Source organism: Ceratotherium simum, chromosome 31 (assembly GCF_057802395.1).
Source record: "Ceratotherium simum simum isolate JZ-2026a chromosome 31, ASM5780239v1, whole genome shotgun sequence".
Classification (NCBI taxonomy): domain Eukaryota; kingdom Metazoa; phylum Chordata; class Mammalia; order Perissodactyla; family Rhinocerotidae; genus Ceratotherium; species Ceratotherium simum.
The window spans coordinates 28,802,298-28,825,315 of NC_141930.1; the positions used below are offsets into that span (position 1 = coordinate 28,802,298).

Consider the following 23,018-nt stretch of genomic DNA (forward strand, 5'->3'; position numbering starts at 1 on the left):
ACATTTGTATCTATGATCCATTTAGAGTTAAGTTTGTATATGGTATGGATCCAAGTTCATTTTTTTTTTTTAATATGGACAACAAACTTTCCCAGCACCAATATTTGAAAAACCATTCTTTTTGGTAAAATGATTTTTTTCTAATTATAAAAGTAAGACATTTGTAAAATACAGAAGATATAAAGCCTATATCTTGCTTTTTTTTTTTTTTTTTTTTAACTTACCTGGGTACCTTTAAGGGTATTGTGTGTGGGGGCATAATTCTAAGTGTTTACTTTACAAAATTTAAATTATAGTAATATTCTGTGTTCTGCTTTTAAAATTTTAGCATTGTGTCAGTGTTTTCCCATGTGATTTAATATTCTTTAAATGCATGATTTTAATGGCTGCATAGTTATTCTATCATATAGACATATCATACTTTACCCCTTTTATTAGACATTATCAATTTTTATTCTTAAAATATACTTTGAACATGCTTATACTTCAATCTTTGTTTCTCATCTTTTTTTTCTTTGCTTACATTTTTAGAAATAAAATATCAAGTAACGTACATGAACATTTAAAAACATACATATTTCCACAATGTATTCCAGAAAAGTTGCAACAGTTTACACTCACTCCACCAGCAATAACTAGGAAATTTCATTCTTTATGGCAAGTTTTGTTTATTTGTTATGGTAAAACCCTCAAAGATGCTCCTGGACACCCCTCTCTCGTTCTCCGCAGTGTCTTTCTGACCTTCACTGCTGTCTTGCTCCTCCCTCATTCTTACCCGACATGTGACCCTGCTACTTAGCACTGATGAAGTTGAGCGAACTCCTTGCATCCCTTGCCTCTTTGACCAAAAAACTTACCAGGATGAATATACTCCCTCCCAAGTTGGTAAAGAAGCCCCTTTTCTTAACTAAGATGAAAACCTCTCCCTTTTCTCGGGCTCCTATTATTCCTTGTCTCCTAGAACGATCCATTTGCTTCCCTGCCTCTTTATCCTCAGCACATAAACTTTCTCTTGGCTCTCCCTCCTGGCATCCTGAGTTCCCCTTTAGCTGACCACCCTACCTTTTTTCTTTTCTTTCAGTGCATAGCTCTTTGAAAGAAGCATCCTCTTTCTAGAAGTCATTTCCTGTCACTTAATTAGCAGTCCCCATTTATATGTTCCTCCCTCTTCCTCCTCCTCCCATTCTCTCACTCCCTCCCACCCCACCCTACCCCACCCCACCCCTCCCTCTTGCTGAAGTTCAGTGTCTTCATGCCTAAGTGGTGAACTCTGTGCAAGAAGTGGGGGGTAGGTTTTCTAACTCTTATCTTTTTGTGAGTTTTGCCACCTTTTGCTTCCTTCTCCTTGAAGCTCTGTCTCTGCCCCTCCCTTCTTTAAGTTACTTGGTTTTGTCTTATAGTGGTGGCCATTAGGTTCCAACATGAGTTAACCAGTGATTTGGTGTGAATCTGTCTGTAAGAGAGTAAGCTATACAACTATCTTTGTCCACCTTCCTCTTACCTCCTTTGTTAATGTTGTCGGGCACATAACTGACCTTTCTTCTAAGAAATGCTTGTTTTATCTGGTTTTCAGCTTTCTGCTTTGGACTACTCCAGCACCTGTCTTCTGTTTCTCATTCGAACAAGCACTCCCTGTCCCCTTCTGCCCTCTCCTCTTTTTACTTGCCCCCCCCGCCCCCACCCCAAGGACTTGTTCTTAGTGCTTTTGACCCATTCGGTGTTTTATAATTGTCCCACTTCTCATCATTAGTGCCTGAATGTACAGTGTCCTGGCCATTTGGGCCTCTGCACTTTTCTCATTTGAATCCTTACCGTGTCTATAAACTACACTACACTCCAGCCAGAGGGTTGTCTTAGAATCTATAATAATCCACAGTTCTAACCTTTGAGTTTTTCTGGCTAACCAGTGTGCCCTCCCCTCACATACACCCCTTTCCCCCCTTTTCTTTATTGTACATTCTTCAAGGCAAAAATCATCAAAAGTCCATACTATACTTTTCCTTTTCTGACCTTCTGTGGTGCTTGCTTATACCATATATGTGCTTTACTGTTGAATTGTCCCTCTGATACTGCTTTACGGCAGCTTTTGTTTTATTTAAGTCATGTTGCTTAACTTGACGTAAGGTACCTATCTCATGGCCACAACTAGCTTGTGAGCTCCTAGAGAACAGGGGCTTTGTCTGTTTGCATCCTGGTAATTCGAATTGGTGCCATATGTAATAGGTGTTGGTATTTATTTATTTTATTTATTACATCGGTGTCAGCTATTTATCTTAATAGAGTGGGAGCCACATACAGTCATGCGTTGATTAAGTGACAGGGATATGTTCTGAGAAATTGCGTCATCAGGCAGTTTCGTCGTTGTACGAACATCGTAGAGCGTATTTACACAAACCTAGAAGGTATAGCCTACTACACACCTAGGCTGTATGATAGTAATCCTATGGGACCACCATCATATATGCAGTTCAGCATTGACCAAAACGTCGTCATGCAGCACGTACCAGTATAATTGAGCATCGACTCTCTGGTCTAGGGAAGTGAAGCAGATGATTTCTGCATGGAACTCCTGGTATCCCTTTTCTCTCTTGGTTAATGCCCATAGAGGTAGGTCTTCATTACCTGCACCAACAGAATGAAACTGAGGATAACCCAAAACACTTGAATACAGTAGTCCCCCTTATCCACAGTCAACCATGATCAGAAAATATTAAATGGAAAATTCCAGAAATAATTCATAAGTTTTAAATTGTGCACTTTTTGGAGTAGCGTGATGAAATCTCGCTCTGTCCTTCCCGGGGACGTGAATCACCCCTTCGTCCAGCGGATCCACGCTGTATACGCTGCCCACCCGTTAGTCACTTAGTAGCCGTCTTGGTTATCAGATCAACTGTCACGGTATCACAGTGCTTGTGTTCAAGCAACCCTTATTTTACTTACTAATGGCCCCAAAACGCAAGAGTAGTGATGCTGGCAAATTCGGATGTGCCCAAGAGAAGCCATGAAGTGCTTCCTTTAAGTGAAAAGGTGAAAGTTCCTTACTTAATAAGGAAAGAAAAAAGTCATATGCTGAGGTTCTTAAGTTCTGGAATAAGAAAGAATCCTCTATCCATGAAATTGTGAAGAACGGGGCCGGCCCGGTGGCTTGGCGGTTAAGTGCGCGAGCTCTGCTACTGGCGGCCTGGGTTCGGATCCTGGGCGCGCACCGACGCACCGCTTCTCCAGCCATGCTGAGGCCGCGTTCCCACATACAGCAACTAGAAGGATGTGCAACTATGACATACAACTATCTACTGGGGCTTTGGGGGAAAAAAAAGGAGGAGGATTGGCAATAGATGTTAGCTCAGAGCTGGTCTCCCTCAGCAAAAAGAGGAGGATTAGCGTGGATGTTAGCTCAGGGCTGATCTCCCTCACAAAAAAAAAAAAATTGTGGAGAACGAAAAATAAATTCCTGCTAGTTTTTTCTGCCGCACCTCAAATATGTATGTATAGGGAAAAACACGGTATACATAGGGTTCAGTACTATCCTCGGTCTCGGGCATCCACTGGGGGTCTTGGAACGTGTCCCCCACCGATAAGGGGAACTACTGTACCTCCAAATACATTTTGGTTTTTCTTTGCGTGTTGTTGAAGATGGGCTTGCCACCTGCGAATTCACTTTAAAATGAACAATGGTCTCGTCCTAAAGACTAGCTCAGGAGCTGAGCAGTTGTCTCCTTATTCCGCCTCTCCTTTAGGCGCTTGTGGTTCATACCCTTCCCTGTGAACACATGGCCTGAGGGAACCACTCCTCAGGCAGGATTTCACCCTCAAAAGGTTTTTCTGAAAACCGTGTTACAGAGAAAACAGTGGATGTGTTTAGAGTATGAATGAAGAAAATAAGCAGCAATTTGGAGAAATGGCAGTAAACTTGGAATAATATTTTACCGAATAAAAATATGAACAATCTAGATAACTTAATTGTGATTCAGGGGGAAAATATATAAATCAGAGATATTGATTTGTTTACTTCTCAATGTACTATAAATATTTTGTTTCACATTTGTTTCTAACAGAATTTGAGATAGATTTTCCAATAAAGATGAAGTATAAAGAATATGTTTAAGTGATAATGAATGAAAAACAGTTTGGTTCATATGCCATTAACCAGATTGGGTCTGACTTTTGGAATCCCAAACTAACTCTTCTTTTCTTTTTAGGTTGCCTCTTGGTGCTGCATTGGCCGTATTTGGCACCCAGAATGCTTCATTCTGTGATGGTCTATTAATAAGGTTACCTTGCTAGAGTTTGGAGCAGGGCCTCAGGTAGGTGGCTTTTATCATTATATGGCATGGCTTTCAAAGTGATCAATTATTCCAGTTTCTAAACAATATAAGATATAATATTAAAAGCTTTGAAAAGCATGCCACATAATAAGCATGCCACTTACTATTTTAAGGTCTATCAATATGTATTGTGTTCAGCAGGACTTTATTAATAGTTATGGTCTAATGGAAGGATTGGAATACTGGCAAGGAGCAGTCTTCCTTACTTTGTGCACAAAATGCATAGCTGCTGTAAAAGCTTGTTTGTTCATGTTCCCCAAATAGCCCACAGATGAACTCTTAAGCTCTTCCTTCTGTGAATCTTGCTCAGAGTGATAGACTATCCCATGTTACCACTACATCTCTTTCTGTCTACTGGGAAGGATCTGATTAACTATGGGCAGGTGGGGAGGGAGGCTAGCTCTGCTTGCTGGGATAGCTCAGATGCTAGAATAAGGAACTTAGTGGGACAACAGCAATTTGCTAGCCTTGTTGAACAGAGGACTCACGCAGGCATCTAGATTTCTCAACCTGTAGATCCAGCTCAGTGGCACAGAATCAAGGTATAGTGGTACTTGGAAATCCAGGCATACATGGATTTGGTGCCAGGTAAGTCTGTTGGCAGGACCTCAAACACAGGGTTGGGGTTTAGAGGCCAGGACCCTCAGCCCTAGGGTAGGAAGACTGGTTAAAACAAAGACGGCTGTGCCAAGTGCAGAGAAGGGACTCAAGCTCCTAAACTCCACCAATGGCACGCAGGCCCAGCCGTGGGGAGAGGAGGACAGAGGCTGAGAGCCTGGCAGCTTCTCCCCATATACATGAACAGAGCTTTATAATCAAATAAAAGGAACATAAATTAATCTGGCTAAAATTCTCTAATCACAGCAGTCTATGGAGATTAAGCATTAAAATCAAGTTAGCATAAATTTCTAGTCATTTGTATATTATAAATATTTTTTATATATTATATAAAAATATATATTTTTTATTTTATATGAAAAGGTGTTAATGGTTTTTTAGTGTTATGGGTTATGGATTTTTTTCTTTTTCTACTTTATTATAATTTTAAAACTTTATTTAATGAAGCTATTTTTAAGTGGCCAGAAAAAGAAAAAATTTTTTATTTTACTTAGCCAACTACATTTACACAAATTTTCTCCTTTTTGATTTGTCTTGTATCTGTAATCATTCAAAAATTTTCTCTATTTTCAACATCATCCTCACATTTTAATTTCACATTGAAGAACATCCTCCTTAAAGATCTTGAATTTTACTCTCTTCCTTTTTCTTTCCCTTAAAGCTTCATTGGCTATTTCCAAATGATAAATCATAATCGGTACAGGTTACTTGTGCTTAGGGAGCTATGGAATAGAACATTTGAAAGCAGAAATGTTCTGAAATCCAGGCCTACTGAGTGCCGCCCAGGTGTGTCTCTGTGCCTGTCGAGTCACCTGGGGGCCTCTGAGTAGCATGTGCCCGAGTCTGCCAAGCTTTCAACACCCACTGACAGAAAGAGGGCACCTCCCGAGTGATTTTGATGCTCCCCAAGTTTCCACCCCTCCGCCAAAACAAACTAACAACTTCCCTCTATGGGGTTTGTCTTCTGAGCTTGCTTTAAGCTGATTTGAGATTTCAGGAATGCCAAAACATGTTTACCTGCTTGTTTTGATTCCTGAAATTCCTTAAAGGGACTATAGTTAAGTTCAGCACATATTTATCGAATGTCTACTACGTACCAGGGCACTGAGCAGGTGCTGGGGCTATAAGGATGAATAATAGTCTGCCCTGTAGATGAATTTATGGTCCCAGGGGAGAGACAGTAATTTCAAGAAGAGCTTTACAGTCTGTGTTAGGGCTAAAAGGCTCAGAGAGGTAAAATTCTGCAGTTTATTCTTCCGCAAGTAAAATCAGTCAAGGAATGTAATTACTAAATCTCTTCTAATTGTGACAGCTAGGGAAGTGCACGGGCCCTCTGGAGGTGGCGGAGTCAATGGCCACCCCTGACTTGACGGTTTTGCCTAAAACTGATTCTGTTTATTCAACAATGGAGGAATAGAGAGAAGTGGTTGTTTCCAGAAGTGGTTTTGTCCTGGACAGCCACATGGGCATAACTTAGGGAAGACAGAGCAGTGGCACGTATAGGGCCTTACCTGGATGTGGGTTCTGTTTTCATTACATTGTTTCTGCTACTCAAGATTTTGCGCACACCCTCATCAACATTTATGCCTCATTGTTCCATAGCACAAGCCTATATTTAAAGTGACTTTACTTTGGGATGGCTTAAAACTAATTCTCTGCATGAGCTTTTATAACTAAGTAAAACTTTCTTTCCTCATCACTTTTGTTTTAATGTGTACAATTTCTGCCTTCCCATCTGAGTTTATAGACAGATCAGTACGAGTGCTTGGAGAGTTCAAATGTGAAACCTAGATGATGCTGTAGTTGTAATTTTAATAGCATTAACCATAAATGAATGGAAGCATGTCCTCCAAATGTTCGGGGTCCTTCAGTGTGCGCATTTTTATAGTTGGCGTCAAGCATTTTTGTTGAAGCTCCCGGAATTGAAGGGGTCAGTGGTAATAAAAACATGAACAACTCATCACAGTTTGGGAGATATGCAATTTTCAGATTGAGCTGACCTATGAGTTACCTACTTTATAATCCTAGCCAGAGCACCAATATTTTGGAAATGCTTTATACCAAAAAACTAAACAAAATCGGGAAAACCTCTAAAAATAAAGTTTTGATTAAGTGGTCTCACTTTATATGCAGATATAATTGTGATTCTTTACTTTCTCCTGGGCATGATTGCTTCCCTTTTGCACAATTCCTCTCTCATCTCCTGTTTGCAAATACTGCCTGATTGCCCTATGTGAAGAAAATGAAAATACCCTGCTATACCACCCATGTATGTTTTTTAGTTTTTCATTTTGGTAAGAATATACAAATATATGGGGAAAAATCTCCCACACAATAGTTAAAATGAAATGCTAATTTCAAAGTTATGGATCATTAAAAGAGAGCTTTTAAAAGAGAAGAAAAACTTCTTAACCTAACATGATATTTTTGCTCCATAAAATAATTAACCAAGGAAAATATTGCTGAATTGTAAGATAAAATGTATTTGAATATTCCATCTTCATCAGATTCTCTATTTGTTCTCTCTGGGTGCTCTAGAAAACGAAATAAACAGCCATACCCAGGTTCAAGGTGGCCCAAAACGGAACATCCTAATTGTACAGATAAGAGAATTGACATTGAATTTGCTGGTTCCACTTTGGAATTCATTGACTTTTTCCTATTGGTTTTTAAAAACAAATGGGTCAGGGCCGGCCCCGTGGCTTAGTGGTTATGTGCGCTCGCTCCGCTACTGGCGGCCCAGGTGCGGATCCCGGGCACGCACTGACCCACCGCTTGTCGAACCATGCTGAGGCGGCGTCCCACATACAGCAACTAGCAGGATGTGCAGCTATAACTTACAACTATCTACTGGGGCTTTGGGGAGAAAAAAAAAAAAAGGAGGATTGGCGATAGATGTTAGCTCAGGGCTGGTCTTCCTCAGCAAAAAGAGGAGGATTGGCATAGATGTTAGCTCAGGGCTGATCTTCCTCACAAAAAAACAAAAAAAAAAACCCACAAATGGGTCTGCTACTTCCCTTCACTTCTCTGTTGGCTTTTATTATGTGTGTATTAAATATGGGGCTTTCTAAATATCACTAAGGCTAAACTGTATGGTAAATTTCAAAAAAGGGTTGTCTTAGAACTGTATTTTAATAAATTGCTCAAAAGTTAAAAATATCAAATACAGTAATTCAAAAAAGGCATCCTTATTTTTAATTAATTTTAGTTAACTATGACATCTGCTATAGGAAAATAAATACTGTAATTTTCGGTATTCCAGGTATAAAATGAGTTATTTGGGAACCTAATTACAACTTAGGCGAGTCAGGCACCATCCAAGCCCTTTGTTATGTCTCCTCCTTCTCAGTCGGCTCTCCTGCTCCTTTCTCTTCTTCTCTTAAGGCAGCAGCAGCCCCATCTAACCATCTAACCGTCCAGCCATTCTTCCTGCTCCATGCCAGGCATGGATACAGGTACCAGGCACATTTTCACTTTAGAAATTTTTATTAGGAATGAGGACCGAATTGATATTATCTACATATACTAATTGATTCCTTAGCAATAAGATCAATCAAAATGTTTTTCTGAAACAAGTATTTTAGACAGCTTTTTATTGCAGTTGCTATTGTTTTAATCTACGACTTTACAAATAGCTGCTAAGTTTCAAAAATACCTTTCTAGTGGCTTATTTAGTTTGTTGAACCAAATTGTATCCACACTGTATTATTTTTTACTTGAACATAGATATGTATATTCTGTCTTATGTCCACTATGGTGATTGAGCAAGCCTAAGTTCATTTTGTTGCTGGAAAGCACTTGCCCTGCTTTAATTATTTTCGTTCATTCTGCAAAAATTTTACTTCCTTTTATGGGAAACAGCAGTGAATAAAAAACTGACACAGCTCCTGCCCCAATGCTGCCTATAGTCTATTTTAAATTCTGTCTTAGGTTTTATAGTTGCAAGATATTTTTTTTCCTTTTATTATTCTTTAATAAGTGATTTTACAGACCTATAGAAATTGAATGCTGTAAAAATTTCCACGTTATCATACAGGATCAAAAAATGTTCTAAGTATGCTGTTGCCCTTACCTCAAAATTGACTGTCTTCAATTATGTTATCTTGTTAATAATTTCTTTCACATTTTTCAAAGCTCTATTCTGTTTTATACACATAAATTAAAGTATTAACTACTGGTAAGTTTCCTTTTGCAGCCTACCTATGTACTCCATATGAAAAACATGTTTTAAGCAAGTGTTGACATTTTCTGAATTGTTTACTAATGGCGTTTTATGATTAGCATAAGGGAGAATAAAACTTTATCGATGGCATTTGCCCTTAATTAGCAAAGTATATATTTGACTTTTAACTTAAATATGAAAGAATTATTGATACAGGTAAGTGTTGTAAAAATTCACAGCTGTTAGAGAAATGACTCTCAGAACTGTGGCGTTTAAAGCATAGAAACAGTTGCAGTACATTTTCTTTAGCCGGCATCCTCATAGGAATTTAATAGACCTTCTGATGTAAGATTCATTTTTGCTTGTTATTTTTCTGTGTGAGTCACTGTTTTAGAATGTAAAACATAGGAAGATAGACCTGTGTGTGTGCACGCACACACAATGTTCCCTTTAATTATTGTTTTTATGTATGCAAAGTTGCCCTAGAAGAAAACGTCTGTTCTGGTACCAGCAAAAACTGGAAGGGTATTCTGAAGTGTTATTTCATCTTAGGGCTATTTGAAATGGGTATATGTACATTTTCTACCTGCTTCGAAATTCTTCAGATCAAGGAAAGAACTTTAACCATTTGAAAAGTAGTAACGTATCTTTGATATGTTAAAAGGAGTACAAATTTTGTTGCAGACTCTTCAGAATAGTAGTCACAATGCTTTTTAAAAGTTTTTCTTAATCCTATAAAAGAGATTACACAGATAATTTTAGTTGACATTTTAGTTAGGATTACGTAAATGCAAAAACTGTATTTTTTTTAATGTTTATTATATCAAGCCAAATAATAATGAACTCTAACAAGTTCCTGGTTTCCTTGGCTTTGGGAAATAATTAGCAGGCCTTTGAATTATTTGGCCACTGGTAAGAACTCAAAATAGGTTGAATTTAGGGAAATTAACCGTGACTTTGGAATTATATCTTATGATAAAATGAATGAAAATGATGGCTTTATTATTTTTTTCAGACTATAAATATGTAACAGGGTAATTTGTAGACTATTGTAATATTTAAAATCAAGATACATAATTTTAAACTATAATGAAATACTTTTGACTCTAAAGGATTTTTATTATAAATGCCGTTGAACAGTAAGCATAAATAAAATTTTTATGAATGTATTTGAGATGCAGTAAAATTTGTATTGGTCGGGAAAGGAAGAAAAAATATGTAAATTTATTGTTTACTAGTCAACTTAGGTTTAAAATTTTTTTTCTACCCAAATCACTATCTACTCAGACAGATATACCAGTTATTTTTTAACTGTTGTTTAAATTATTTAAAATTTATTTTGCAAACTGTCTTTATTAAAAGAAGCTTTTTAAATCTTAAATTTGCTTCCTTTTAGGGATCATATTAGCAGCTCTGATAGAGAAAATAGGCACTGTCCCCTATTCTTGTCTTTGAAGTGCAATGACAGGATTTATCCACTTGTAAACTGGTTTGCCAACCTAGAATGCAGTAGAATAACAAATAGGAATTTCTTGAGCACGTATATGCTGTCAAGATGTTCAGCTTCTGTGGCCCTCTCACCTTAAAATGGCAATGATGATAAATGTGTCCACCTCTCAGGTCCATTGAATTCCAGGGAGGTAATAGAGATGAAAACACTCTACACTTGTAAGGTATTTATATTATTAAAATAACATAATACACAACACAAGCTTTCATATTCTTAATTACCCTACCAAAAATTCAGTATGTGCCCTGGGCAAGTAAGTATTTTCAAAGTTAATTTTATTGTTTTGCAATTTTGATGTGCAGAATTCAGTTCTTCCATTTATGCATGTCCTGTGCTTTACAAAAGAATGGAGCTTTTGCTTTAACTTTTTAAATGTCTTTTATTAGTCTAAATTTTTATTTTTCTTGTCTTTTAAACTGTGAGAATAATGCTGCTTTCAAATGTACCCTTAGTATTTTTGTAATGATGCTTGAATGTCCTCTATTAAATATTTTATTTACACATCATCAAATTAAAAGTATGTGAAAATTTGATTTCAGGGGAAATTAATTAGATTTGTGTTTAGAACGTTAAGTAAAATTCTTTTCATTTAACCTGTCATTTGTGAATCCTTTTGTTACTGTATTTTAACTATTTGATTTATATCATCCCTCTCAAGGTGTTATAATCATGATTTCTGAACGTTCATCTTTAAAATATCCAGAGCTTACTAATCTCTCTGTGCCCTGTACTCTCTGTAATAGATAATTCTAGATTTTTCTGCCTTTTGACCCTCATTCTTTTCACATTTACTTGTACAATCAAGAATTATTAACAGATTTTTTTTCTATGTGTGTTAGTTTTACTGAAGATCATAGGCATTTTAAAAATATTTTAAGATTTTTTAACAATAATCTCTTAAAACCAAATGATACTTTCTTCCTGACACCCCCTTCTCTTGTAGCAAACCTATATTTAACTTCCCTTGCATGCTTTTGAAATCTAAAGAGCACAGAGTTATTGCTACATTTCATCAATCCTTGCAGCATCCTGAGAAATAAATTGGCAGGTATTGCAGGTGACAGAAGTGTAGCTCAGAGAAGCCCAAGTTGCACAAGGTGTGCAGTGTGGGCACATGAGGTGCTTTCATCAGGAGTCTGCTGTTCTTTGGTGAGGGTCCGGGTGCACTCTCTCCAAGAGAGAACTGAGTTTGTCTCTTCCATAACATTTTTAAGCTTAATGAAATTTCATTCAGTTTGGTTTACAAATAGTAACCCTAATATCCATTTCTCTCAGTAGGCAAGTTAGATTAAAAAAAATTAAATTGAATTTGGGAAAGAAGTGGGGAGTCATTCAGCATCACAAAATGCCATTTATATAGGTAATACTATTTTACTTTTTGTTTCTGCATTTATTTGGTCATGTAAATGTGCTTAGAACTAATAAAAATTTGCAACTGGTGAAATTAATGCATGACTCATCAGCAGAGTATGGAATGTAAGCATGTGCCATGAAATTGCAATTCTTTTATCCTTTATTTTCCATCATTTACATACTGATTCCATGTAGAGTGTAGTCCATTCTTATTTTTTGTTTCATAGATTGGCCAAAATGGGAAGGATTGGATTCCGCTCTCTTCCACGAAGAGTCAGTGGGACTGGCTAAGATCAAGGTCTGAGACTTTTTCCATCTGTCATCAGGTATGCATTGAACAAAAATTACCACAGTTCTATGCATGTATCTTTAAAGTGTTTGATTGATATGCATATTATGAATGTGGACTTTTATTTGATGTTGAGCTCACAACCTTATATTTATCCTATAGTTTTAAATGCACCTATAACTAATTTGATTTTTGTAATATATTGAGATAAAAAGATATTATTAGCCATGAAAAAATTTCAGCTGGTCTTAGAAAAGTGTAATATTTGAAATCTGCAATTCTTCATTGCTCAGTATGTACATCAAAAGCTAACATAATTCATTTGTTACTCCATATTGAGTATCACCAATTTTAATATAATCAAAAGTTTGTATATTGTTTTATGGTGCACTTTTAATATATTTTTTTCAATAATTTAGACGTTATCATTTTTCTCAACTTGAATTTTCTGCCCATTATGGTTGTATCTCATAACACAATAATGACACATGACCAGTCTTTGAAATATTTTCAAATATTAGTTATATTCAAGGATTTAGATACCTTGCATTCCATGTTGATTTTACAGTTGAAAAATTTATCAGCTTGTTTCCCACAATGTTCTAAACAGGTGCATAAAAGCATCATGTTAGGAAATGAATTAGTCAGAATTACTCTTTTTTCCTGCCTTCGAAGAATGCTTTATACCAATTTGCAGTGTCATTACTGGTTACAGCAGAATAGCTGTTGAGATATTTCTGAGAGAGGCAGAGAAGCTGTCTCTTGAATGAGAATATAACAGGAAAAAAACAAGTCCTTGAGGTTCTGAAAATCTAAAACCACAGGGAACACATTGTGTTAGCATTAGTAACGTCAGTTGCATTAATTGTGTTAATGTCACTTTTAAACTGCAAAGGAGTCTTAGACAATTTGAACCGCGTGAAGGAAGGCCTTGCCTGTATGTCCCTACTGGTGAAGAAAGGAAACGTGAACCCAACAATGATTAACTTACCCATATGCTTTACATTTTAATCAAAGGAGTGGATAATTGCTCTATCTTGCCTGTTTCATAACAGCCTCTACATTAAAATACAATAGGACCTATTGTAATATACACAATTTTACGAAAATGTGGGTTAAATTTAGAGCTCCTGCAAAGGTGTACCTGGAATCTGCGAAAGTCAGTATCATACCTCTAGCTTGTGAAGGCAAGTGTCAGTCTGATGCCAAAACACAAGTGATTTAAGAAACTGGTTTTCGTTTTTTTCTGAATATATAACAGGATGAAAAATCCAATTGATTAGTAGTTGATAACAGTCATTTAGCCACATTCAGTTTTCAATTTAAAAATCAGATCTTTTTTTTTTTTTTTTAAATTTTTATTTCTTTATTTTTTCCCCCAAAGCCCCAGTAGATAGTTGTATGTCATAGATGCACATCCCTCTAGTTGCTGTATGTGGGACGCGGCCTCAGCATGGCCGGAGAAGCGGTGCGTTGGTGCGCGCCCGGGATCCGAACCCGGGCTGCCAGCAGCGGAGCGCGTGCACGTAACCGCTAAGCCACGGGGTCGGCCCTAAAAATCAGATCTTTTTAAAAGAGGTTGCAGGTATAATCATTTCTGTGTCTCTTAAAAGTACATTGCTAGACTAGCATTCATGATCCTTGAAGAATCGTTTAACTCTTATATCACTTGGATCTTTGAGGAGTTGGTTTCTTACTCTGAGAAATACAGTTGATAATATTTACTATCTGTTGTCCACGAGTTTTCAAAGATTTCAATCAATTTAAGAATTTTTGTTTAACCAGACATACTCTTTGCCGTACAATATGTACATTTCATTCTTTCTCAAAGCGCCGATAATGAATTGAGACTCTGACACACCTTTTCACAACCTGAAACACCTCTATAATGTTTCCTTGCACAGGTATTGTGCTCCAAGCCAAAAGTCCCACTGGTGTGCTGCACACGGGTTACAGGTGTGTCCGAGACTGATCCCCTTAGCTCTTGGGGAGGCCTGATGACTGGCTCTAACCTCAGTGTGCCCAACAAACAGAATCATTTTCTATGATGTGGAAAATGGTGAGGAAAATTACTTCAACCACATCCTTCCCCCAAATGACAAGGAGCCATGATCCTCACCTAATATAACATCAAAAGGTTTTACCATTTCAGGGATACATATTTGATATGAAGATAAGCCATTTGTACTCTTGACTCAGAAACCCCTCTGTGTGTGATGACACTGCTGTAAAGAGTAAATTTTCACTTTGGGTGGTGCATTCAGCTCTTTCAGGCCTCTGGTGTCTGTGCGTTAAGTATTCTTCCATGGATTAAGGGTTTACAAGGTGCCTAAAAGAGTGTTCAGTTGCCTCTCTATATTGTCTTATAATACAGAGTGTGACTAGAGCCAGCTTGCACAAATTAAAATGATTTTTAGACATTAAAATATTTGAGGAAACATTTTTATGTTCTAGGTCAGATTTATGTTCTCCAGTCTCTTGTAAAAAATGAAGCTTATAATTCCACTTTTAGTGTCATGTTTTGTTGCTTCCTGAGAGCTCCCAAAGTCACTGCTGCTTTCCCTAAGTACAACATTTGTCAGGTGGAATTTCAGTGGATGTGTGAACTGTTCATTCTGAGCAATGCATTAATATGTATTTTGACAAATATAAAGAAACCTACAGATATTACATTAGACCAGCTGAATCCATTTTATGGTTTCTTTTTTAATTCAAAAGCATCACATAGCAAATAAAATTTTTAAAAATTAAATTTAGTTACAAACTAGTTGTTTCTTATTTTTTTTTCCAGTCCCTTTTTGCTTTCTTTTACGACCACATGAAACTTGAGAAGCCACCTAAAGCTAAATCATTTAGTGGAGTTGGGCAGTTCCCAAGTGTCCAACAAGAAGGCCTGGTTTAGGCTGCGATGGCCACTGTCATTCCTGGTGATTTGTCAGAAGTAAGAGATACCCAGAAAGTCCCTTCAGGGAAACGTAAGCGTGGTGAAACCAAACCAAGAAAAAACTTTCCTTGCCAACTGTGTGACAAGGCCTTTAACAGTGTTGAGAAATTAAAGGTTCACTCCTACTCTCACACAGGAGAGAGGCCCTACAAGTGCATACAACAAGACTGCACCAAGGCCTTTGTTTCTAAGTACAAATTACAAAGGTATTAAACTCTATTTGTCTTTCAGATTATATTTTCTATTATGTTGGCCATTTGAAGCCATTGTAAACGTATATATTTGTATACACATTTTTTAGCTGATTTGCAGAGAGGAAATGTTAAGTAGATTAGACATTGGCTAGTTTTAGTATTCTAAATCACATACTTTTACGTGTTAGTGTCTTTGGATTTTTTAAAATGAAATGTGTAATGAGAGTAGAATTTCCATTTGTACAAAGAAATTACAAGAAAAGGGTATGGACATTTACGTGAGTATGCTCAGTCTTGCTCATTTGCTTTTGTAATAATAGCTAAAAACCAGCGAAAATTGAAGTGGCAACTTAAATGGCTCAAGTTCTGCAGTATTTAGGTATAATAACTATCCTTGTAGTGTGTATTAAGTTAAAAAGTGTCCATTATTAGGGAAATTCTGTTTTAGCATAGTAGTTTAGCTTCCATTTGAAAAGTGAATACATACCATTTTTGTCACGATACTTACAGAATATGTCTGTGTTTAAAGGCACATGGCTACTCATTCTCCTGAGAAAACCCACAAGTGTAATTATTGTGAGAAAATGTTTCACCGAAAAGATCATCTGAAGAATCACCTACATACACATGACCCTAACAAAGAGACGTTTAAGTGTGAAGAATGTGGCAAGAACTACAATACCAAGCTTGGGTTCAAACGTCACTTGGCCTTGCATGCTGCAACAAGTGGTGACCTCACCTGCAAGGTCTGTTTGCAGACTTTCGAAAGCACGGGAGTGCTTCTGGAGCACCTTAAATCTCATGCAGGCAAGTCGTCCGGTGGGGTTAAAGAAAAAAAGCACCAGTGCGAGCATTGTGATCGCCGTTTCTACACCCGGAAAGACGTCCGGAGACACATGGTGGTGCACACTGGAAGAAAGGACTTCCTCTGTCAGTATTGTGCACAGAGATTTGGGCGAAAGGATCACCTGACTCGACATATGAAGAAGAGTCACAATCAAGAACTTCTGAAGGTCAAAACAGAACCAGTGGATTTTCTGGACCCATTTACCTGCAATGTTTCTGTGCCTATAAAAGATGAGCTCCTTCCGGTGATGTCCTTACCTTCCAGTGAACTGTTATCAAAGCCATTCACAAACACTTTGCAGTTAAACCTCTATAACACTCCATTTCAGTCCATGCAGAGCTCGGGATCTGCCCACCAAATGATCACAACTTTACCTTTGGGTATGACGTGCCCAATAGATATGGATGCTGTTCATCCTTCTCACCACCTTTCTTTCAAATACCCATTCAGTTCTACCTCATATGCAATTTCTATTCCTGAAAAAGAACAGCCATTAAAGGGGGAAATTGAGAGTTATCTGATGGAGCTGCAAGGTGGCGTGCCCTCTTCGTCCCAGGATTCTCAAGCATCGTCATCTAAACTAGGGTTGGATCCTCAACTCGGGTCCCTAGATGATGGTGCAGGGGACCTCTCCCTGTCAAAGAGCTCTATTTCTATCAGTGACCCCCTAAACACACCAGCATTGGATTTTTCTCAGTTGTTTAATTTCATCCCATTAAATGGTCCTCCCTATAACCCTATATCAGTGGGGAGCCTGGGAATGAGCTATTCCCAAGAAGAGGCACATTCTTCTGTGTCTCAGCTCCCCCAACAAACACAGGATCTGCAGGATCCTGCAAACACTATAGGTCTTGGGTCTCTGCACTCGCTGTCGGCAGCTTTCACCAGTAGTTTAAGTACAAGCACCACCCTACCCCGTTTCCATCAGGCTTTCCAGTAGGGTTCCAAGACGTGGGTTCATTACAGAAATGTATGTGTAGCCCTGCCTTAGGTGCCCGTTTTTATTTTAGTGCCTACTTTAACAGTATAAAAATTTCTGCTTCTGTATAGTACCAATTTTCATTAAGCCAGTATAAAATAGAAACTAGCTTTTTAAATGAGCTTTGGAACCATTTGTGTTCAGTTATGTTTACCTGGGTATTTTGTCCTGAGTCACTGCCAATTGTCATATTTTAAGATTACTTTTCATATAGGAAAGCCGCTATTTTTAGTAAAGTCTTACAAATCTCATGTTCAAATTACTTTTAAACCTTAAAATTTTCATTTTTGTCCAGTAACAATGGCTCTACCTTTTGACATTTGGCTCATTAAAAAATTTTGCAATAGAGTATAAATTTTCTAAACTGTATATGAATAACCTGAGAGTTTTAAATTTTTACTAGCCTCTAAATGGATTCATAGTCAAATGTTTCAAACGCATTAAGAATCCAGTTTGGAGAGAGAACAGATGTTGCTTAGATATACCATAATTTCAAGTCAGTATATTTTGAAGACTTGCTATTGTCTGGCTCAAGTGTTTGCATCTTTATTATGCACATATAAGGAAAACAAAACCTAAACACACAGCACCAGTATTTATAGCAGAAAGAGACTCCTAGTGAGGTGACACGGCATTCCATATTACTTAATAGTGGGCCTTAAATTAGTACAGAGGATAATTTGCCACGTTTCAAACTTCTTAACTTGCTCTCTTTCCATTTAATAATGCTGTGATAGTGTATGGCATCAGAGTCTTCAGAGTCAGTATATAGATAGATCTCTTTAATCTTTTCCACCTTTCATGGCCAGAGGGTGGGTCAAGTGCCACCAGCAATTCTATTTTGATTGTCAGTCCACAGTTAGTCCAGAATCTAGAGCCTTTGTGGCACACAGGTGTTAGGTGTGTGCGTCCCCGAGTGGACTGTCTCAGCGTATGTGGTGTCATAGACTCCTAAGCAGGAAGATAACATGTGAAGCACACAGTTGAGCCTGGGGACTTGTCTAGAGATCACATCCCCTGTTGCCAGGGTTGGAAACCAGACTCTAGGAGTAAGGTAAAAGCATATCGCTTACATCACTTCTTGCTGAATTTGATACAGTTTTCTTTTCTTTAAGAGCCAAAAGCAGAAAACAGAACAATAGTCCTGCCCCCATGGTATCTTTCTTATTCAGTGTTAATTCATCTTTTCTTTCTGTTTTCGGATGGAGACTTTAAAGTTAAATGCATTAGAAAGCTATTTAAGGAATGACCACAAAGTTTTAAGTGACTAAAAATATATACAGTAAAACCCCACTTTTACACATCTCTGGGAAATGGGGAGAATGTTGCAAATAAGTTGAATTTGTAGATGGGGGAAAAAAGAAAAGCAAAACAAGCACTATCTTAGTTAATGTGAAAATAATCAAGAATATTGTGTTCACTGAATAAAATAGTTATTATGGGCTTTCCTCATGTTAGACAACCACCATAATCTTCTCAAAGGTCAAATTATATTTTTTAAGTATTAGTTGGGACATCAACCTAAGAAACTTATCTATTAAGCACTTGTTAACACCTTATTTTGGGACCCTGTCTGTTGGGGCGGGTATGAGGGGAGAAGGTTTATAGAAGAGTATATATCTCTTTAAAAAAAAAAAAAAAGAAAAATGTTTCCGAGCACTCATTAGCCCTGTAGGGAAGCTTCTTCGCTTTTTTATAGGGCCAATTATCACTGCAGATTGCAATGTTTACCAAGAATTTCTAAAAATGAGTGCAGATTACTGAATATAATAATACATTATTTAAAATATTTGGGAATAGTATAATTTGTGCAGAAATGTAAATTGTGCTAATGTAAGTGGGGGCTTCACTATATATATTATATATGTATGTACACACACACACACACACACATCGCACTTCATAGATTCAGAGTTGCTCTCTTAAGGAGCTTTGGCTCCTGATATTTTATTATGCTCCTATTTTTTTTAAATCTTAGGAGCAGTAGTGTTTATACTTATGTATTTAAATTTTATTATTAAAAATAACATTTTATAAAAAAGTGTGTTCCAAAGGCATTAAAATTATATATGTTAATAAGGAGATACATTTAAACTTTTCAAACTGCTCCTAAGCTTGTGATTAGGAGGATATTTGCTCGGAAAGTAGGCTGTTAGCTCTGCTTGATGACTGCTGCCTTTAGTTTCTGTGAAACAGATTGCTTACCTGAATCATTAGTTGAATGATTAGTGTTCAATATTGCTTTAATCACCATTAAAAAAAAAAAAGAAATTTGGTGACAGAGCACAGATAAATAGAAAACCTATTTTTAAATAGAAATCACAAATACGAGTGTGGAAGCGCTACTTTATTTTGTCTAAAATTTGCTTAAGGAGAAGTCAAATTAAGGAACTGAGACGTCGGCCTTAGTAGGCTGTATTTCACTACTAATAAAAAATTAAAAAGGGAGTATCAGGATTTATTAAAGAAAGCATTTTGGAAATGGGGAATGGCGCCATATACGTATATATATTTTTAGCCCAATTCTCGCCCTGCATGGAATTCAGATACATGGAGGCACATCTTTCAGGGCACCAGTGTTAAAATTGTGGATCTTCATTTTCATATGTACACCTCTTTGCCTGTTGCTGCCCCACTGACTTGAAATAACACTTCCAAGTAAGAGGGAATTCAGCTAATTTGTCTTTAAAATTGACTGTAGTGGTCACTAAACCCTTTTTGAGAGAAGTTCTATTAAACATGAGGCAAACTCACTTATTTTAATTGCACAATGATCTAACAAGGATGTAACACAGAACTGGCTCTTTTTTTTTTCTAGAAAAAAGTTGACATTTGTTTTTATGTCAAATGGATGTGATTTAAAATAATTATTGCCAATACTGTTTTCATTCTCCAGCAGCCAGAATCATCATCCTTGAAATGTGTAGTAGTGCCTTTGCTTGGTTAAAAAAAAAAAAAGGGGGATTATCATTAAGTAAAAATATTTCAGTTTAGAGTTTGGACCTCAGACAAGATATTGAACCTCATTCAGTTTGAACTTCCACATGTGTGTACAAATTAGATTACCAGACACAGAAGCGTGAGTGTGGAAGGATCTTGGCACTGTAAGCAATATTATCCATTGATGTATGCAAATATCACCTTTATAGTTATTGATCACTGTTAAAATTTGCATTTTAAAATCTTATTACCAAGTTCATTTTTTCAAAACTTCAGTTGTCCTGGCTGATCATGCACCACTCTTTGTGCAACTGTTTAATTTCATTTAGAGTTTCTTCCAAGCTATGTATTTTTGCCTACTTGTTGCTCATCCTTTATTATTCGTAGTCATTTGTGGAATATAGTGATATATTGTGTTAATTTGGACAGTAGCGGTTTTTAAAAACCATATACTGACTGAAACATGAGCCAGAGCTGATTGCTTTATTAAGCTAATAATGAATGTTAAAAAGTACATATTTTCAGGATCATTCATCTAGTAAGCAATACACATATATAGGCCAATATTTTTTTAAAAAATAGAGCTTGGTCAACCTCTATACTACACATATTACAAGATATAGCACTTTCAAAATGAATCTAAACCTTTACAGAAACTTTCTTATAGGTTATGCCTTTTATTTTAAGACTTATTATAATGTGTTTCAAGTGCCATTAGATGATATATATGTAGGCCTTTGATATATAATGCTTTGTGTTCAAAAATGGTAGTTGGTATTTTAAACAGGTACATTTTTACAGTGTTTTCTTATCAATTTGCTGTTATTGCACAGAATCAGTGTGTCTTTTCAAAAGGTTTTACAATGGTTTATTTTTTTACAAGGTTTACGTGTCTCAAAACACACTGTCTTCCCAGTATGTAAATTAAAAAATACCAGTTCACCCAAGTTGCTTCTAGCCTACTGAGATCCATGTGACATTGGAGGAGATCTTTTAAATGTTGAGTATTCTTCATTAGCAATGGCAGACTGTTATCTCCGACAAATGAGTGCCTAAGTTGACTTTGTCTTGTTTTTCTCATGCTGTGTCAGCAGCCATGTCTACAACACAGGTAGTCTGTTGTGATTGCATAGATCCATATAAGTTGTGTTGTATAGTTTTGTACTGAAAACCCATACAGAGCTCCTTTTTGATCATATAAAACAAGATGATAACTACCAAGATTGGTGAAGGCATGCTTAGATTACCCCAGGCCCTTCTACAACCTTATCGACCCTCTGAGGATGGAAGGCAGTGTCTTTTGATAAGTTATCTAGCTCTAGAAATGACAGAACTATTGCTAATGTATAGAACACTTCATTGTATAAGCTTCAGTGGTACAGATGAACCAGAATGAATGTTTATCTTCTCAGAAACACTCCTTCAATATTATGTTGGATCATGCTGCTAATGTAACTTGGGATACAACTCTTCATGGTGCTACAAACTTCTCTGTCTCGTTCAGTCGTATTTTTTTATCCATAGGAGAAAAGGACTACATTAGGTGTAAAGGTGTACAATATATTTTTATACTGTGACTTAATTTGTCATTAACAAACTTTTACACCACCCACCACAATGTATTCATATGCACTTGCAAAAGGAAATCTTGGACATGCAAATGTTACCAGAACAAACCCAGCTTTTGTCCACAAGGTGACTGTAACGCAGAAGGAGCAGAGGGCTTTATAATATGGTGTGGAGTGAAGAACATGCTGTCTGTTACTAACAGCCCTCTGAATTTAACAAAAACTGGGAATCCATTATAAAATGGATTGCATCATGCCTGAACATAAGCTGGACTGCTGAAATTGTATTTTTAGCTGATGAAAACGTGTTTGGACTAGTACTCTAAAAATGTTCTAATGATAAAGTTTTGAGTCAAAATAGAAAAGAAAAAAATCTGCATTCCAGGCTGAATTTTGTATATTTTTATTGCATTTAAAATTGCTATTCTGTGATATTGGGAAATCAAGTGGCTTATCATGTATATCATGTACTTAAAATGTATTCACAAACTACTGTTGTATTTGTATAAAATATAGACAAAGACCGTATTTTCTGTGTGTGTATAAGCTCTGTAAAATAGCAATCACATTATGAAGCTGCAGTGATACTACAGTTTAAACATCCACATCCAAAGAAGCAGGCTATTTATTGTCCAGTTACCCAGATATAAAATATTAATTTGCTGCTAATTAAACAATAGTACTGCAGCTTCTTGTGGCCTACAGTGTTATGTTTGCTGTAAGAAAAAGATATGTGAACTCCACAAAATATATGAATAAAATTATAGAACGGCTTTAGATAATGTAGATCTTCCTGAAATTTTAATAGATGATAAATTTCTATTTGGTATAACATTTTTTTCTTCACTTTGAATTTTAAATATTTTCTCATTTGATAAATATAAGATTCTACTATCTGGCTCTAGGACAATACTTTGTTGTTGAAATGAAATGTAAAGTTCTAGGGTTTCTTTTTTCTTGTTTTGTTTTAAAACTTTTGTACCTTTAAAGGAAGGATAGAAATTGTAAATAAAAAAGTCAAAACATGATGCATCAAAACTTTAATCCAGGTGAGAATTCAAAAAAGAACTCCAAAAAGGCTATTAGAATGTATAAATTGATCATGTTTCTTGTTCCTGTGAGATAAAATTGGCATTAAGTATTCCTTTAACACTCTTGTCTGTCAATACTATAAATTACCCTTTTAGAAGTTCCCCTGGGCTATTTGTCTAAAATTTGCTGAAAACCCTCCCTTGACAATTCATCTGGACCAAAACAATGAGCACACACACATCATTTCATCTAAAACT

At 36.6% G+C, this 23,018-nt stretch overlaps 1 protein-coding gene across 4 annotated transcripts in view; it reads left to right on the forward strand.

Moving 5' to 3' along the window:
• The window catches only part of PLAG1 (PLAG1 zinc finger), a 53,505-nt gene extending 30,750 nt beyond the window's left edge, over positions 1-22,755 (forward strand). The window contains exons 2-5 of one of the 4 annotated variants that reach the window (XM_087420551.1): positions 4,200-4,304; positions 12,196-12,294; positions 15,049-15,407; positions 15,925-22,755. In XM_087420551.1, coding sequence (XP_087276677.1) covers positions 15,166-15,407; positions 15,925-17,182 — 1,500 coding nt within the window. In that variant the 5' untranslated portion in view covers positions 4,200-4,304; positions 12,196-12,294; positions 15,049-15,165 and the 3' untranslated portion in view covers positions 17,183-22,755. Of the gene's footprint in view, positions 1-4,199; positions 4,305-12,195; positions 12,295-15,048; positions 15,408-15,924 lie in introns of those variants that run through there. The other 3 variants (XM_004435717.3, XM_004435718.3, XM_087420552.1) reach the window with 3 other exon arrangements.
• The last annotated feature ends 263 nt before the right edge of the window (positions 22,756-23,018 follow it).